The 18460-nt window shown below is 41.0% G+C and overlaps 1 protein-coding gene and 2 long non-coding RNA genes across 3 annotated transcripts; all 3 read right to left on the reverse strand.

Annotated features, from left to right (window-relative positions):
• Positions 1-3395: 3395 nt before the first annotated feature.
• On the reverse strand, positions 3396-12637 carry LOC131241076 (sodium/calcium exchanger NCL1-like). Its single transcript, XM_058239717.1, has 7 exons — positions 12197-12637; positions 8032-8220; positions 7219-7400; positions 5405-5550; positions 5045-5312; positions 4400-4702; positions 3396-3768 (listed from the first exon to the last, which is right to left on the reverse strand). Exons 1-7 carry the CDS (start codon positions 12570-12572, stop codon positions 3520-3522), a joined length of 1713 nt encoding a protein of 570 aa, XP_058095700.1. The 5' UTR covers positions 12573-12637; the 3' UTR covers positions 3396-3519.
• On the reverse strand, positions 7424-8025 carry LOC131241078 (uncharacterized). Its single transcript, XR_009168940.1, has 2 exons — positions 7770-8025; positions 7424-7719 (listed from the first exon to the last, which is right to left on the reverse strand). It is a non-coding gene; the product is annotated as an uncharacterized LOC131241078 (long non-coding RNA).
• Positions 10491-12183, reverse strand: LOC131241080 (uncharacterized). The gene is made up of 3 exons (XR_009168941.1): positions 11321-12183; positions 11163-11284; positions 10491-10918 (listed from the first exon to the last, which is right to left on the reverse strand). It is a non-coding gene; the product is annotated as an uncharacterized LOC131241080 (long non-coding RNA).
• Positions 12638-18460: the final 5823 nt, after the last annotated feature.

The raw sequence follows: 18460 nt of genomic DNA on the forward strand, positions 1-18460 counted from the left end.
AAAACAGATGAACGGCGTGGATATGCAATGCATGCATCGAGCTGTGCCCCCAACGGTCAAGGTCTCACTCACATGGCTGGTTGGGGGTGCCAGCAAAGTCGCGCTCGGGCTTAGGGTGTCAATGAGCCAGGCTCGGTTCTGATAATCAGAATTTAAATAGGCACAGCCCGAAACAGCTCAAAATCCGGGCCGAGACCTTCCCAGGTCCGGCCCATTGACAGCCCTAGCTAGGGCCGCACCTAATCCGCTCCAAATGGGTACACTATCTCCACCTGTACCTTGCTCGTAACGGACAGGGCCTTTTAGGGGTCGCCGTGATGAATGGGTTTTATCCACACCGTTCATCCATTTTACATTATTAGGGTAAAGCCGTAAAATGAGTCAGTTCTAATGCTAAACTACACCACACCACACCACAGGAAATTTCATTGAAAATGACAACCAAGTTGAAACCTTCCTAGGGCCCACCACGAGATAATTTCCATCCAACCCTTCATGAGGTCACATAGTCCTGTACGAAGGAAGAACAAAACACAAATATCAGCTTCATCCAAAACTTGTGTACTCACCCTGACTCGCTCGTATCCTACCAAAATTAGGTAGTGCATTCACCAGGTGAGCCACACGTGTAAGATGAATTTGGACTCTTTTAGAATTTTATTTTATTATTATTATTTTATTCTAACCATTGATTTTTCTCAAGTATGGCCAACCTGATCTGTAGGCTTTCATTATATTTTTGGTCCATGTGTACACTACGTAAATAATGGCCTGGATCTCTCACAAGTATTCCACCCCCTCATATGAGCCCCTCGTTGAACCATGAACCTTTCTAAGAATCCATGTTCGTTTCCACACACTGGTACTTCCTGGCAAGTGGTTGGCCTTACGTGCCACACCATACATGCACGCATATCCATACCAGAGTAGTGGTCCCCACAGACCTGAAAATCACTCATCTGCCAGCCTCAGCCACCTGATTTTCCCCACTGAATTCAGATTGTTGAAAATTTTCCCTTTAACCGTCCATTTGATGGTTGCCAATCGGATGGCTAGAATATGGTGTCTGATCAGTGCAATCTTGAGGCAATGCTCCACACACAATGGGCTGGAAGATTTGGAAGGTGTGGATTGTAATACATTTGCCAGAATAGAAATTATCCACCACTGGGCCTAGCATGGACAGCCCAGTCAGAAAACCACACTGATTAAGCCAATCCAAGTCGTTCGATCTATGTCCTTTCTGGAGATGGTAAAGCATGAAAAGTACAGAGCTGTCAACGAGCAGGGCCTTGTGTTGCTTGGGCGAGGATTCTGTCCTGGTGGGGCCATTGACAGCTCTAGAACACAATCAAAAGGGAGAAGTGTTGTATTTGATGTCTTAAAACTAGTCAGATGGGCCTATCGATGCCATCGATAGACTGTTCGATGTCACATTCGATGGCATCAAACAGTGCTTGATCCCATCGAGATTTTCCAGTTTTTCTTCAATTGGTCACTGGACTATCAGGGCATTCTTTCAATGCCATTGACGGGTTTTCAATGGCACCTTGGATGCCATTGAACATGTTAGGATGCAATCGAGAATTTCCAAAAAAAAAAAATCATGTTTTGTCTATGGACAATTGAGGTGTTATTTCGATGCCATCGATATGGCTTTGATGCCATCGAAGGATTAGTTTCGATGACATCAAATACTGTTCGATGCCATCAACCGTATCCACGCGAATTTTCGTAGAATTACGATTTTGTGGGATTTGTTTCCAATTTTGTTTGGGATTCTTCCATAGTTTATAAATATGGGTGTAACGAGGTATTCTTAGGGTTTTTAATTCATCCAAGGGTTTTAAAGGGTTTGGCAATGGTGAGATTTGAGGTTATTCAAATCGGGTAAAATCTTTCTCATTGTAATTTCTGTTTTTATAATACTATCTGTTGCTATGTGCCGTGGTTTTTTCCCGCAAGGGTTTTTCCATGTTAAAATCGCTGTGTTATCTTTGTGTTTGCTTGGTGGGATTACTTCTTTTGATTCACCTCAGTGATCTTCCGTGGTCACCCCAATAAGAAGTCCATTAATCAGGCCATGGGCCATTCATGGTATCCAAATGATCCAGTTCACTGACTATCGAGCCATAATGATGAAAGGACACGAACCACAACCATGTCCTGGGACATCCAAGTGGTTTATTACATGAGCCCCACTTAGTAGATGAACTGGCCCAAAAATCAGTTTGGTGGTTTTTGGAAACTAAGGATGGCTTTACCAACTGTCCAAGTTCGACAAACCCTTGGTCGCCCAATAAGTGGGCTGGCCTAACTTTTGGACCATGCCATCTACAAGGTGGAGTCCACTTGATCCACAGTTTGGATGTCCAAAAGATGCCTAGAGGTGCCTGTACAGAGGTCTGGGGGCTTAGAAGAACTTAAGCTGTACATATTCAGAAAACTAAGGAAGAGCATGATATGCTGATTGATAGGAGTAACAAAGTTGGAGAAGGCATTGCTAATCCCTCTTGGATTTGCATCAAAGCTGTATTGTTGTTTCTTATGGGGACGGTTATTGCAATGACATTTGCGGATTCTCTGAGCTGTACATCAAGTGGACCTCCACCTTGTAGATGGCTAGGAAGGGGTTAGACACCTTTTTTTTGCCTGCACAATGTACGGTCTCTATTTTACAACTACTTTTTTTTTTTCCTCTTTTGGGAGGGAGAAGGAGAGAATTCGGAGGATCTACAGTCAAAGGTGAAGTACATGGCTCTTCTTGAGTAGGGGGATCTCTTATGAGAAAAATAGGAAATATTCTCAAAGAACGCGACATCGCGCTCATGTATATGCGATTAGTTTGTGGATCAAAACAGGTGTATCCCTTCTAAGTGTGTGAGTATCTAAGAAAGATACATTTGGTGGCATGTGTATCAAACTTATCAGACCGTGGGTCATGTTTTTGGACAAAGGCAGTGCAGACAAAGATAGGAGTGGTAAGGAAAAGGGAACTGCTTTAGGAAAGAGAATAGAAAATGGTGTTTGTCCAAGAAGAATGGATGATGGTTGACTGTTTATCAAATAACATGCCGTCAAAATGGCATAACTCCAAAAATGCTTGGGAATATTCATCTAGCTGTGCTTTGCATTTATCTGAGTTAGAAGACAAGCCTAATTCCTTGGAACTCATTGACCCAATAAAATTGCTGCAGGACCATCCAATCAGTGCAACTTTGACCTATAAATGCTCTACAGAAAGGCATATGATGAATGATTAATGGTCCAGATCACATCACCGAGTGCCAATCTCAAGAATTTATGTCTCTGTTGTAGGGTCACAAGTGCCAGAAACGAAGCTTGCATATCCCTGAAAATAAATTAGATAAATACACCATCGAAATGCAATCATATACAAGAAGAAACAAGCATATTCACTGACATTTCCTGTAAGCAATCGCTATAAAACTTCACGCTTAGAGAATACAAACTTTAGTTAGAAACTGCAATGGGCGCCTTCGCTCGCTTTATGAGCTCCTATGACCAGCCGAGACAGTAGTCAAGAACATAAACAAGAGCGAGGGAAAACGGGTATAGGAAGTAAGCCACAGAACATGTCCAGAGTGGAAACTTGGTGCGGAAGCTGGTGAAGAGTCCCATTACAATGCAGACTATAAGAATGACGAGCACTTCAGCTGAGAAATCCCACGTCAAGTGCCGTAGGTAAACGATGGCTAGGAAGACAGCCAAGCAAAGGACATTGTTCATCGTCACCGCACCATATATCTGCAACAATAACCACAAGAGTTAAATGGTCCAGTTTCGGCGACCCCAAAAACTCCATTTACGCATATCTCCCTCCAATGTTATCCGTTTGGATCGCAACAATATTAATTGTGAGCAATGGCTGCTCGCTATCCTACACTCCATTTAGGCTATTCGTATCGATCACCACTGTGTATGTGCTGATGTCCAAAAATCAGCCATGTCTAGTAATCAGGTGGGCCATACATACATACGCAGAACAAATTTGGATGGTTAAAAAGCTATGATCAATGTTGGCATCCTGCATACACTTCTCACCAGATGCCCTGATGGACCTGATTTTGGGGAGGCTGGACACACATGGTAGGGAACACCTGATAAATGTCCTGGATCTCTTGCTCAAACATTGGCATGTGTAGCAATTGCAGGATTCAATATCACTCTTGAGATTAACCAACGCAAGGCCCTTTGTTATTTGTTCCAGAGTTCAGAGATCATGCTAGAAAGCTTCACAGTTCCTAATGCTCAAGGAGAATGGAGCGCATATTCAGTGGTCACTGAGAAACCATGAGAGAGGGGATTCTTGAAAGACAATATCATGGGTCATCATCCAAGATCCAAAAGAAAAACCAAGACGATGGAAGAAACAAACCTCAGAGAACGTTAAGGAAGTTGTCCGTTGCTTCTTCCTGCTGGCGAAGATGATTGCGGAAACAGCCTCACTGGAGTTAGTAGCCAAAGGCATCGCTATAAATGAGATAAAGAAAGAAGGTATGCCTGTAGCACTGGAGAAATTGTCGACAGCATCTACAAGAGGATCCGCAAATACAGCTGCAATAACCGTCCCCAGAAGCAACAACAACACAGCTTTGATGCAATTCCAAGAGAGATTATTAATGCCTTCTACAACCTCATCGCTCCTATCAATCAGCATATCATGTTCTTCCTTGGTTTTCTGAATACGTATAGTGAAGATGTCATAAGACCATAGACGTACTTATGATATAGTGTTTGGATGTGTGACACTTAATTGAACTGCAATTAGCTCAATTAAGTGGTAGAGATCCCATTGTATTTTCTTTTCTTACTATCCTCATCAAGCGACTAGGCTCCAAATTTCAATTACCTTACAACTTGGAATTGACAGAAACATACATTTGAGTGTTACTTCCTCATAGTGAATCCTACAGTAACTAGAATTCTTTCATTCCACTTAATTGAACTAGTTATTGCAATTCAAATCAATAGCATGCATCCAAACGCAGCCATAGCGAGGAGAATCCATGAGGCAACTTACCTGATGAAAGTCGGAAATGAACTTTATAGAGTAAGCCCCTGAGTGAGGAACCAAGTGCTTAGCCTCCCTAATCCATTTCATAATTCCTGTGACAAACTCATCCTCATCAATGTTTGAATCGCCGGTTGTATCGAAATCATCCATTAGCTTTTTAACAGCATCAGTGGTATCGACATTTATCTCCTCGAACTGCATTCCGATGATCAGTGCTTTCAACTCAGAAGCTGATACCAAGTTGTCAGAGTCCAGATCAATTTTGTGAAATAGTCTGTCATTAAAAGAGGAGGGAGTTTTTCAAACACAACAAACTAAAGAATGTCAAAAGTCGAAGAAAGGACGTGACGTAACAAAAAGACTAACTTTCTTATAACAGGTATGTTAGGTTCACCATCTTCTGTAAGGAGCTTTCCCAATGCGTCCTTTTGGGCATGTCTTAAAATTCCTGATATAACATGTTTATGTTTTGCGTATGCTAATCTTCTCCTCTGAATCCAGGGCTGAAAGACCTGAGCCAATATTGGAAAGGAAAGATATCAATATTAACATGGTCGCATGAAATGGGAAACGAAAAAAAAAAAGGATCAAGCTAAGTTTTCAAAAATCCATGTTCAATTTACAAAATACTCGTAATATTAAAATCAAACTGTCAATTCTAAGATGACCCAACTAATATTAACGTGACCTATATAGACATAGGTATTATATAATGCTTACACCAAGTGATTGTACAATTCCATTTGGGTTTCAATTTGTCAAAATGAAGTCCATTGTTCATTCATCCAAATTGTAGATATTACAGGCCCCATTGTGAGTGGTCTGTATACCAAAATCTCCCACATGGAAAGATCCTAAACCTTTAAGTATTTGGCCAGCAAAGAAACAGTTATAAAATAATTGTTACAATTCATTCATTAAAAGAGCAATTATTCTAAAAGCCATGATCTTCCAGTCTAAGGGTGTATTAGATAAGGATGAAAAGAAAGGTTTTTTTTTTTTTTTGTTAATTTTTTTTTTTTAATTTTTAATTTTTTTAAATTTTAAGGTTTAAAAAAAATATAGAAATTGTAATGATTGTTTACACTGGTACTATTGAGAAGTGGATTCTATTTTTTGGGATATGTTTGTTCTGCAAATGGAAATCTTTGTTTCATTGGTCATCAGTTACACATATCAGTCACCCATATCTTGTGCTAGAGAATTGCAACTGTCAACCATATATTTTGAAAAGGTTAATGATTACTTCCCAAAATCTATGATTTTCTTTGCAAATCAAAGAGGGGAAATGCCTTTTCAAAGGTTGACAATAACAATCTTTTCCTCCGTTCTCTTTTCTAGTGACAAATAATGGAAGAAGAAACCCTAAATGCACAATAATTTTCTCCAAATCTTCTTCTTAACAATTTCACTTTCCCCATCTCAACAATCTTCTCCAGTCGAGGGGCCTGTTTGATAAGGATGAAAAGAAAGGAAAAGAAACAGGAAAAAAAAAAAAAGACATGAAAATTGTAATGATTGTTTACACCGGTACCAATGAGAAGTGGATTCCATTTTTAGGGATATGTTTGTTTAGCAAATGGAAATCTCCATTTCATCAGACAACATTTCCCTGTATCTTGTGCTGTAGAATTGCAACTGTCACTAGTATGTTGTGGAAAAAGGTTAATGATTACTTCCTGAAGTCTGCACTTTTCTTTGCAAATAAAACAGGGGAAAAGGCCTTGTCAAAGGTTAAGGTTGAAAATAACAAACCTCTCCTTTTTCCTTTTCTAATGAAAAATAGAGGAAGAAGAAACCCTAAATGCACAATAATCTTCTTCTCAGCAATTTCACTTTCCCCATCTCGCTAACAGATCTAACTTACGGGGAGAAAAATGAAGAGTAGAATTGTTTCCCATAATTCATTCAAAATGGAAATGTGCATGAACTGGTTTCAGACTATGCATTGATGTGCCATAGTTCACGATATAATGAGAAGGTAGGAAATGATAAAGAGTGAAAAAAAGTAAAATGTAAAAACCAACATCTGATTTTTGAAGTTTCTGTCAATACAACAATTAGATCAATATGCATTGTAAGTTACAGCACCAATGTGCTCAAAGATTAAATAAATGTGTTACAGATGACAAGTAACAAAACTAATGTCAGATTCTCTTAACAGAAGACAAACATAATACCTGATAGATGCAGTACGAAAGCAAGAATACAATTGAAACAATAAGAGAAATCAAGACTGCAAGGCGGCTTCCAGATGATACATTGAAAATTTTAGGTAGTTGCACAATGATAAATGGGATCACAGATATAACCATGATCTTTGCAGCATGACTAGTTTGTAAATCCGTAATCACACCAGAGCCTGCAGAGATGGAGAATTTCTGAATTGTATTATAAACCTTCAATAAAATAAAAAGCCCAAGAGAATTATGACTATAAATCATTCCACCGAAACATAAATTTGAAGCTTAGTATCAATTGATGGAGAAGTAACTTAATAGAACAACATAATAGTAGAGCAACACGATCTTTAAAATGGATTTTTAAAATTTTGATTCTTCACATAAGCCAAATGACCCCTCAGATCATGGCCAGTGATGAGGCAAAAGCCATATTGTTGCACTTTCTAATTAAAAGGGAGAATGCACAAAAGCAAAGACAGGAGGAAAAAAAATATATATCTGATGTTCCATTTGAACTCAATCAGAGTCATGCCATTTTCAAAAGCAACCAATGTTCCATTTGAACTCAATCAGAGTCATGCCATTTTCAAAAGCAACCAATACAAGATGCAAAATAGCTTGTGACTCAGCAAAGCAATGAGTCCACAGTAAAAAGCCAAGTTGAAAAGAGTCCAACTTACACAAACTAGCTTTTAACAAAATCACAATGAATGAAAACCCAATTAGCAATTGCTGTCATTAAGTTGTTTTGAGCGAATGATTGAAGCGATATTATGCCAAACAGTCATAAACATGAACAGAGAAACAAACCAGTTAGGCTGCACTCCTTTGTATCTCGTGAATCTACGGAGGTAGAACTATCTGAAAGATCATACTTGCCAACGATGACACAAGAACCCCACAACAATGTCAGAAGCATGACAGTTGACCCAGAAAGCAAGCCCATCCCAATCAAGACCTGATGTTGAGCAGTCTCTTTACTTCCAGAAAGACCAGATACTGCAAAAGCAAATGAACACTACTAGATTAGATGGACCATTTTAGTTTTATGGTGTCTACTAATTATATGGCAGGTGTTGGATCCACAGTAATTTTATATATATCCAATTCACTGAACTCCAACAAAAGACATTTTAGATTGAAATTCCATATGCTCCCACCTTGGTTTAAGGACTATGTATGAGAGATGAATCAGATTGGAACCCACTCAGCTTACTAACTAGGATGAAACTCAGTGAGTTTTTGTGTAGCTCTTTACATTACAGAAAATTGGGAAAATAGGAGGAATTTTTTTATAGAATTAAAATATGATATTTATGTATTAATTATCCCAAAAAAATGTCATCGAGATTTGTAACAAGGTTTCTGCCGTGTTTGTAACAATTGAGACACACATGCAGCCGGCTATTATGGATTCACGTTGAGCAACTCGGCTATATATATATATATAGACACACACTAGTATTATAGAGAATGAGGCCTAAGGCCTAGATTGATAGATGAATGAAAATGAATATATCTAATGTATAATTATGATTAACTAATTTTTAGGCATCTACCAAACGGGGCGTAAGTTTGCAAACATCACACCTATGTACAGCCAGCATTGCCACTACGTGTTAAAGCGGAACGCTTGAGAGAGATCCAAGCCGCCCGTATGGTGGGCCTCACCATGTAATTTCCCTGAACCACGAACTGGAGCAGTGTCTTGTACTAAAAAAAAGGACTAGTATTACAGAGACTGGATTTGTTAATATCATAAAAATGACACAATGACCATCCCCTGCACAGTACACACTGCCACGTGTCAGAGTGAATCATGAATAGGTCTATTTTTTTTAGCCCTAGGCCAAAGGTTTATTTTGGAATCTAATGGTTGGAATGGTTTTTATATAATCCTGATGGCGGCCCTATAAAAATCAAAGGTGGATTTCTCTATACCAACTACTTCTTTAGTATGGCTCACCTCAAATCACAAGTTGCCCTTTTCTTTTTTCTTTTTTTAATCCCGGCCCCAATGTGGGATTATACATCTAATGGTCACAGCGGATTTCACATGTGCATCAATGAAGGCCCCTTTTAAAAAAAAAAAAAAAAAAGGACAAAAGGCAGGCTACATTTCTCAATTGTACTTAGATTTCTGCTCCTATAGATGAAAAGAAAAAGTAAAAAAAGAAGGGCCCACATCCAATTAGTTGGACCACAAATTACGGTCCATTCAAAAGATGCATTCCAAACTTTTATGTGTGTGCAACATCTAACCCTCCAATAGATTGGAATCACCGTAATAATTTCTTTATGCAAAAATCTGTCACATCTACTCATTTATTGGGCCTCTCTTGTAGTTTTCAAAGGATTGGCCGACCGTATTACTAGTAGTGGGGCTGGTTTTTCAATAGTTGACTTCTATTGTGAGGCCAATTTATTAGACGGATGGGACGTCGTATTCAATTAATTAGTTGGAAGTTATCCAATGAGTGGATGATAACTCGGCCTAACCCGTTGGACTGGAGACGTTCTCTTAGAAAAAAACACTCTAGGTGAGGCTACCCTTGAGTTTTTGGTAGGCCCACCCGGATGTGTATGCAGATCCACTCTGGCAATTACACATGTAATCCCGTGTCAGTCCTAGGACCAAAAAAAGAAGACTAACTTGTGATCTAGGTGGGCCGCACCAAAGGAAACATCCTAGAGTCCACCGTAATATTTATTTGCCATCCAATCTTTGAATAAGGTTACACAGACCTGGATGAAACACAAATATCACTTTGATCCAAAGCTTTTGTGGCCCACGACAAGTTTTACTAGTGGGCATTCGTTCACCATAGCTTCCTGTGATGTGGTCTGCCTAAGATTTGGATTACTTCATTTACGGGCCCATGCCCTAAAATGAGTTGGAAAAATGAATGGACAGCATAGATATACAACACATACATTAAGGTGGGGCTGATGGTCACCACCTGACCAAACTGGTATTACCCCAACCTCACTGAGTATGTACTCAACCGGTTGCAAACGGTCTTCACATGAGAGTATGGATGGGGCGAATTCGTTTTACCCTCGGCTGTAAAGTAGGAAGCATGATTTGGTAAATATTTAATTTAAAAGTATTTTATGGTAAAATTATTATTTAAAAGAAATTTTCTTGTAGAAATTATAAAATAAAAAGATCAAGACAGGGACAACCTCATATCGAAGCTAAACATTTTTGAACCTGGCTGATTTTCAGAACCGACATAAACGGTCTTAATCAATGTAACGTTCGGCCAGGTGGTGGAAGACCAAGAAAATCCGACATTGAACCTGACAATATAGATCTTCCCTGGGATCGTCCCAAGGGAGGAGATTGGTGGGGTCTACTGCATGAATGGACTAGATCAATGCAACGTAGACCCGGCTTGTGGCACACAAAAACAGTTTATTTACTCCTAGGACTGTCAATGGGCCTGGATGGCCCGACAGGTTTCCGGGCCAAGCCTGTTCGGGCCGGGATTAGGCTAAACTATCAAGTCCTGAGGACTGGATTCGTGCTTAAAATTTGAGCCCGTTTCCCAAACAATCTGGACTTGAACTTAAGAATTCAAAAGCCCATCAGCCTGTCCCAGCCCAGTAAAGCAAAAAATTAAAAAAATAAAATCTCCTTCCTAAATTCAAAATCCAAATTTGGAATTCTCATAGAAGTCTTTCTATTCCCTCGCTCTTTCCCTTCTCAAACACAACTAAGCTTTACCAAAGGAGACATCTCTCTCCCTCGTGGCTCTCTCCGCATCAAGGTAATAACGCCCTCTCATCTTCTCATCTTCACCTCCGAAGAGCTACATCAAGGAGGACAAATCAGAGAAGAAACGAGGAGCTGGAGAGAAGATGGACAACAGATCCATGAGCTGGAAGCTCCCGTTCTTGGTGCTGGCAACCAGAGCACCACATCCAACATTGTGTACTTCAAATCAGGATTTCAGACATGAGAATACTGGTAAACCCTCCTCTCTCTTTCAATTTCATTTCAAAGAGTCGAAGCTTTTCAACTTTCCCAATCCAACATCATAGCTTTCATTTTCTTTTCCTTTTTTGCTCGTTTTTATGTTTTTCATATTTGTACGTGATTTTTGCATTCACAGATATTAGAGCTCGAATCCACATCCTTTGCTTGCCACAGGCAGAAAAAATCTGTTTGTTACGATGTGATTGGGCCAAATCATCACAGATTGCATTTAATGCAGCATTGCTGACAACGTCAGTGATCATGTGACCAATCACAGTTCAGGAAAACAGGAAAAACCTGATTGTAGCGAGCAGAGCTCGGGCTGGACTACTTTGGCCCGTCACAGTCCTCCTCCTGGTATCGGCACGCACTCCTCAATGATGGGAGGAGATTCGGTGTTGCCTGCGGGTGTTACCATGTCCATGGGGGGCCTACCTCGATGAATTTTTTGTATATTGATGCTGTCCATCTGTTTTTCCATTTGATTTTAGTACACGATACCAAAACTTAAGCCGATCCAAATCACAGGTGGACCACATCACTGGAAACAGTAGTGAATTACCATTAAAAACTTTCTGGGGGCTGGGAAAGTTTTGGATCAAGCTGATATTTGTGTTTTTACTTCGTCGAGGTGTGGTTAACATTATCAACAGATTGGATGGCAAATAAACATTACGAAAACCTCGCGATGAGCCCTAGGAAAATTTTAATGGTGGGTCATTCAATCACCACTGTTTCCAATGGTGTGGTCCACCTGAGATTTGGATCTTCTTAATTTTTGGGATTAAAATTAAAATTGTCTGGAAAAACGGATGGACGGCATGGATATATAACGCGTCATCAAGGTGGGCCCCACGATAAGGTTAAAGCACAGTAAGGTGTTACCCGGATAACGGCTAATCTGCTCCCTCGAATTACCATCGTATTTCAGACGATGTGGGAACGAGAATTTGGTGCAACGAAAAATAAGAAAAACGGAATTCAGGAAATTACCTAGGATGAGCAATGCGTCCGGAAGCGCGCCAAGGACAGGAAGGAAGAGGCCGCCCACGATGCCGGGGCCGAGGATCTCGAGAAGGAGTTCGCTACCGTTTGAGAGATAAGTAGCGGCGAGGAACATCAGGTAACCGTACGCCAGCACCAGGAAGAGGTTACCCAAAACGGTGGTCGTGCAGGGTAGGAATCCGTACGTCTGCTCGCATGCCTCTGACGACGATACTGGACGGCCGAGATGCAGAAGGGAAGGTTGAAGGACGCTGCGGATACCATCGGATACTAGATCCTGAGATGTGTCCGCGATGCATCGGCCCTGCGACTTGATAGCGAGTGAGAGGATGAGAAATGAAAGCAGAAACGCAGATTTCGCCATTTCACTTCACTCTCTCACTGATGAGTTTGAATGAGGAAGATGAAACGTATGAAGTCTATTTATTCCCCTCATTACAAGGCCAGAAATTCCCTCTCTCTCTCTCTCGCGCGCGTGTTGGAACGAACACGGATTCGGTGGGGCCGTGACCGTGGGTCCGCGTTTTCCATCCGTTTTGGACGCGGTTTGGTTAGTGAGGGCTACTGGTTGTTGGTGCTCTGTGGGCCCACCATGATGTACGTGTTTTATCCACGCAGTCTATCCGTTTTGCTTACGACATGGGCCCAAAATGAAGCAGATCGAAATCTCAGGTGGACCACACCATAGGAAACAGCCGTGATTGAATGCTTGTGGGCCACAAGTTTTGGATTAAGCTGATATTTGTGTTTTTCCTTCATCCAGATCTGTGTCACCTTATCAACAGGCTGGATAGCAAAAAAACATTACGGTGGGCCCCAGGAAGTTTTTTAACGGTCGGCATTCAATCACCATTGTTTCCTGTGGTATAGTCTACCTGAGATTTTTATCTACTTCACTTATGGGTTCATAACCTAAAATGAGATGTAAAAACGGATGAACGGCGTGGATATGCAACACATACATCAAGCTGGGACCCACGGTTACGGCCCCACCGAATCCACGTTTTAGTTGGAAAAATGGCGTCGGTCCAAAAACCCATGGTGCAGGGATGGCTTTTTCTTTTGTTTCGTGACGTTCAATTGGGACGGTTGACCGTTTGATCTCTATCGTCAGTAAATCTAATGGGTTTCCAAGAAGATGGATGGTTCGAACCATCAAATTACTAATGGGTTTCCAAGAAGATAGATTGGTTCGAACCATCAAATTACTAATGGGTTTCCAAGAAGATGGATGGTTCGAACCATCAAATTACTAATGGGTTTCCAAGAAGATAGATTGGTTCGAACCGTCAAATTACTAATGGGTTTCCAAGAAGATAGATTGGTTCGAACCATCAAATTGTTAGATACGGGGAGATTTGCAAATCCAAAAACCGTGTGCAGCAAGCTGTTAGCTTAGATTTTTTCTTCTTCTAAGATTAGATTGCTAGCTATGAAGATTTCTTTCTAGATTTCTCTGAATTATTTTTTCTTTATTTAGCTACCCCTAGGATGAATCTAGACAGGGATAGTTTAGTAATTGCACACAATAAGAAAGCCTATAAATAGGCAGCAGTGTAATACGATTTTCTCATTCCAAAAGGCAGTTGCTGTTCTCTCTTCTTCTTCTTCCAAAAGTTGCTGTTTTTGTTTCATGGTGGCTGCAGCCACACGTCAGCAGGAAGCTGGGTTTTAGACCCAACAAAGTGGTATCAGAGCCGACGATCCTTGGGCCTCATCAGCAAGAGGCAGATCCTGCACTCCCGGTTTTCAAAAAAATCAGCTTTTTTTTTCAAAAGAAATCAGATTCCAGCCGCAGGTCTTCAAAAAAAAACTGTATTGAAAAAATTAGATTGCAGCAAAAAAAAAAAAAAAATCTGTTTTTTCAGAAAAATCAGATTGAAAAAAAAATCAGATTGCAGCAAAAAAATCTGTTTTTTTAAAAAAATCAGATTGTAGCAAAAATCTGTTTTCAAAAAAAATCAGATTGCAGCAAAAAAATCAGATTTTAGCCAAAAAAAATCTGTTTTTATAAAAAAAAAAAAAAAATCAGATTTCTATCTCATCCATCTCCCTTCATTTTTTTTCAAAAAAAAAAAATAGCCATTCCTTTAAAAAGTAGAAAAAATGGCTAGCACAATCCAGCCGCAGGTTCCTAAGTTGTCAAAGGACAACTATGAAAGATGGTGCATCCAAATGAAGGCATTGTTCGGGTCGCAAGAATTATGGGAAATCATCACGGATGGGTATGAAGAACCCACTATGGAAGAAGAAGCCGTCTTCACCAATGAAGAAAAGATCACTCTAAAAAATCAGAGGAAGAGAGACAATAAAGCTTTGTTTCTCCTCTATCAAGGGTTGGATGAATCCACCTTCAAAAAGATTGCCGAAGCAATATCAAGCAAGCAAGCATGGGATACCCTGGGCACCATCTTTAAGGGTGTAGATCGAGTGAAGCGGGTTCGCCTTCAAACAGTAAGAGCCGAGTTTGAAGTGACTCACATGAAGGAAGGTGAAAATATTACTGATTATTTTTCGCGTTTGCTTGTAACTGACAATAATTTGAAAAGAAATGGTGAAAAGATTGAAGATGTCCGAGTTATTGAAAAGATACTTGATCCCTCTCAACCTAGTTGGGGCATGTGGGTGTGGCGATCGAAGTATCAAGAGAGATGGAGAAACTCTCCAGTGAGGAGTTGGTGGGATCGTTGCAAGTTCATGAGCAACGAATGCAGAAGATGCCAGTTCCATGCCGATGGAACAAGCTTTGGAGTCAAGATTGACTCTTAATGATAGCAATGGTGGACGTGGAAGTTCACAACGTGGTGGACGGTTTGCTAACAATCGTGCAAGAGGCAGAGGGCGCGGATACCAACAAAGTCATGCCCAAAACCAACAGAAAAATACCAATTTCCATGGAAGAGGAAATGGTAGAGGTAGATCTATGCGTGGACGGGGAAGTACAAAGAACATCCAATGCTATAATTGCAACAAGCTTGGCCACTATGCATCTAATTGTTGGAGCAAGCCGATGAATCAAGACGAGCGATCCAACTATGCCGAAGCATCAGACATGAACAAGAAAGCTCCACACTTCTCCTTGCACAAGAGAAAGGTAGTGATCAGCAGGACGTATGGTATCTCGACACGGGTGCAAGTAATCACATGTGCGGCGACAAGAAACTCTTTGTGGAACTCACAGAAGGAGTTCATGGCGATGTAACGTTTGGAGACTCATCAAAAACACCTGTGAAAGGTAAAGGTAAAATCCAAATCTTTCAGAAGAATGGTGTTCCAAACTATATCTCCAATGTGTACTATGTGCCTAACATGAAGAGTAACATACTGAGTCTCGGACAACTCCTCGAAAAAGGGTATGTCATACACATGGAGAACTCTTCTCTTTCCATTAGAGATTTGCATGGACGTTTGATTGTAAAAGTCCAGATGGCAAAGAACCGTATGTTTCCTCTCCATATAAACACAATGCTTGAGAAGTGTTTTTATGGCAAAGCAAAGAATGATTCCTGGATGTGGCATCTTCGCTTTGGCCATCTAAATTTCAGTGGCCTAAAACTTCTGTCCTCATCAAGCATGGTGCATGGTTTGCCTACTATTGAAGCTTCAGAACATGTGTGTGAGGCGTGCACACTTGGGAAACAACAAAGAAACTCCTTTCCGAGTGGAGTATCCCGAAGAGCAAGAGAACCGTTGCAGTTGGTTCACACTGACATCTGTGGACCATTAGAGCCAATCTCTCTTGGAGGTAATAAATACTTTATTACCTTCATTGACGATTTCAGTAGAAAATTGTGGGTGTATGTAATTAAAGAGAAGTCTGCTGCTTTTACTATTTTTAAAAATTTTAAGGCCCTTGTTGAAAAAGAAAGTGGTCTTAAAATCAAAACTCTCCGATCTGACAGAGGTGGGGAGTACACCTCAAATGTTTTTCGAGAATATTGCAGGGAACATGGCATTAAGCAACAACACACTGCAGCGTACACGCCACAACAAAATGGAATTGCGGAACGAAAAAACCGCACCATCCTCGATATGACGAGGACCATGCTGAAGGAGAAAAGTCTGCCAAAGAATTTCTGGGCAGAGGCAGTTGCATGTACTGCCTATCTGCTCAATAGGTGTCCAACCAAGAGTGTCAGATTCCAGACACCGCAAGAAGCATGGAGTGGATACAAGCCGAGCGTGGCGCACCTTAAGATCTTTGGGTGTGTCGCCTACGCTCAAGTTCCAGAAGCGAGAAGAAAAAAGCTTGATGATCGTGGCGAGAAGTGCATCTTCATCGGCTACAGCGAAGAATCAAAGGCATACAAGCTCTACAACCCACTAACCAATAAGCTGGTGGTGAGTAGAGATGTGGTATTTTGTGAGGAAGAAGCATGGAAATGGAACGAGGGAAACTCAGCCAAAGAAAAGCAAATCGAGGTTGAAGAATATGAAGAAGAGAGACATGAGAAGCAAGAGCAGACACCCACATCACCCCCTTCGGATCACAGAAGTCCAGGACTACGCTCCATCTCTCCTGGAAGTACTTCATCAAATCAGAATTCATCTAGCACATCTTCATCCGATTCTCCTTCACCCTTGGCTCCCATTAAAATGAAAAGCCTCAACGACATCTATGCAGAAACTGAGGAAGTGAATTTACTCTGCCTGTATGCGGACCACGAGCCTCTCACATTCGAGGAGGCTGTGAATGAAGAATGTTGGAGAAAGGCGATGGAAGAAGAGATTCATGCCATCGAGAAGAATCGAACATGGGAGTTGACCTCACTCTCCAAAAGCCAGAAGACCATTGGTCTCAAATGGGTGTACAAAATCAAGCGGAACGCCGATGGTAAGATCGAACGATATAAGGCAAGGCTCGTAGCAAAAGGCTACAAACAGAAATATGGGGTAGACTATGAAGAAGTTTTCGCCCCAGTTGCTCGCCTTGACACTGTAAGAATGATTATCTCCCTTGCAGCTCATCACAGTTGGATGATCTACCAACTGGATGTGAAATCTGCATTCTTAAATGGGGTACTCGAAGAAGAAGTATACGTTGACCAGCCTGAAGGCTTTGTCATGCAAGGGGAGGAACACAAGGTGTATCGGCTAAAGAAAGCCCTATATGGGTTGAAGCAAGCTCCCCGTGCTTGGAATGCACGGATTGACAGTTATCTTCAAGAGAATGGCTTCGTCAAATGTCCGTATGAGCATGCAGTCTACACAAAGAAGAATGCCCGTGGTGATATCCTTATCGCTTGTTTATATGTTGATGATCTGTTGTTCACTGGGAACAACCAGGCGATGTTTGAAGAATTCAAGCAGGCTATGTTCAAAGAGTTTGAGATGACTGATGGTGGATTGATGTCTTTCTTCTTGGGCATTGAAGTGAAGCAACAAGTCGACGGCATATATATATCCCAGAAGAAGTACACAAAGGAACTTCTTGAGAAGTTTCAGATGGTCAATTGTAAAGCCGTAAATACACCTGTAACAACAGGCCTGAAGCTCACAAGAGATGGAGAAGGAAGAAACATCGACTCAACCCTATTTAAGAGCCTAATCGGAAGCTTAAGGTACCTCACAATCACTAGGCCAGATATAGTCTACAGTGTTGGGATTCTAAGCCGGTATATGGAAGCCCCAAAAGAGTCACACTGGCTAGCTGCAAAACGAGTACTAAGGTATATCAAAGGGACTATTGAATTCGGTCTCTTTTATCCATACGATGATGAAGCGATGTTGTATGGATACTCTGATAGTGATTGGGGTGGTGACCAAGATGAAAGAAAAAGTACCACAGGCTATGCTTTCTATCTTGGGACGACGGCATTCACATGGAATTCAAAGAAGCTGAGTACGTAGCAGCTTCATCCACTGTATATGATGCGATCTGGCTAAGGAATCTGCTAAAGGAGCTGAAGCATCCATAGGAGGAATCCACTATTATATACGTGGACAACAAGTCGGCAATCAAACTTGCCAAACATCCAGTTCAACATGGAAGGAGCAAGCACATCGACACAAGATATCACTTTCTTAGAGATCAAGTAAAGCAGAAATTGGTAAAGCTGGAATACTGTCACACCACTGAGCAAGTGGCAGATATCTTCACCAAAGCATTGCCAACTGACACATTCAGGAGACTTAGATCAACGCTTGGAATGAAGCCGGTTTTGGTTTGAAGGGGAGTGTTAGATACGGGGAGATTTGCAAATCCAAAAACCGTGTGCAGCAAGCTGTTAGCTTAGATTTTTTCTTCTTCTA

This window comes from Magnolia sinica, chromosome 3 (assembly GCF_029962835.1).
Source record: "Magnolia sinica isolate HGM2019 chromosome 3, MsV1, whole genome shotgun sequence".
Classification (NCBI taxonomy): domain Eukaryota; kingdom Viridiplantae; phylum Streptophyta; class Magnoliopsida; order Magnoliales; family Magnoliaceae; genus Magnolia; species Magnolia sinica.

Bases quoted from the DNA above. Each gene is read 5' to 3' on its own strand.
- LOC131241076 (XM_058239717.1), bottom strand. From the start codon at position 12,572: ATGGCGAAATCTGCGTTTCTGCTTTCATTTCTCATCCTCTCACTCGCT. The intron at 8,221-12,196 runs GTAATTTCCTGA...TTGCTTTTGCAG, and splicing joins GGACGCATTGCTCATCCTAG to TATCTGGTCTTTCTGGAAGT. The intron at 4,703-5,044 runs GTAAGTTGCCTC...ATACGTATTCAG, and splicing joins TCATTTCCGACTTTCATCAG to AAAACCAAGGAAGAACATGA.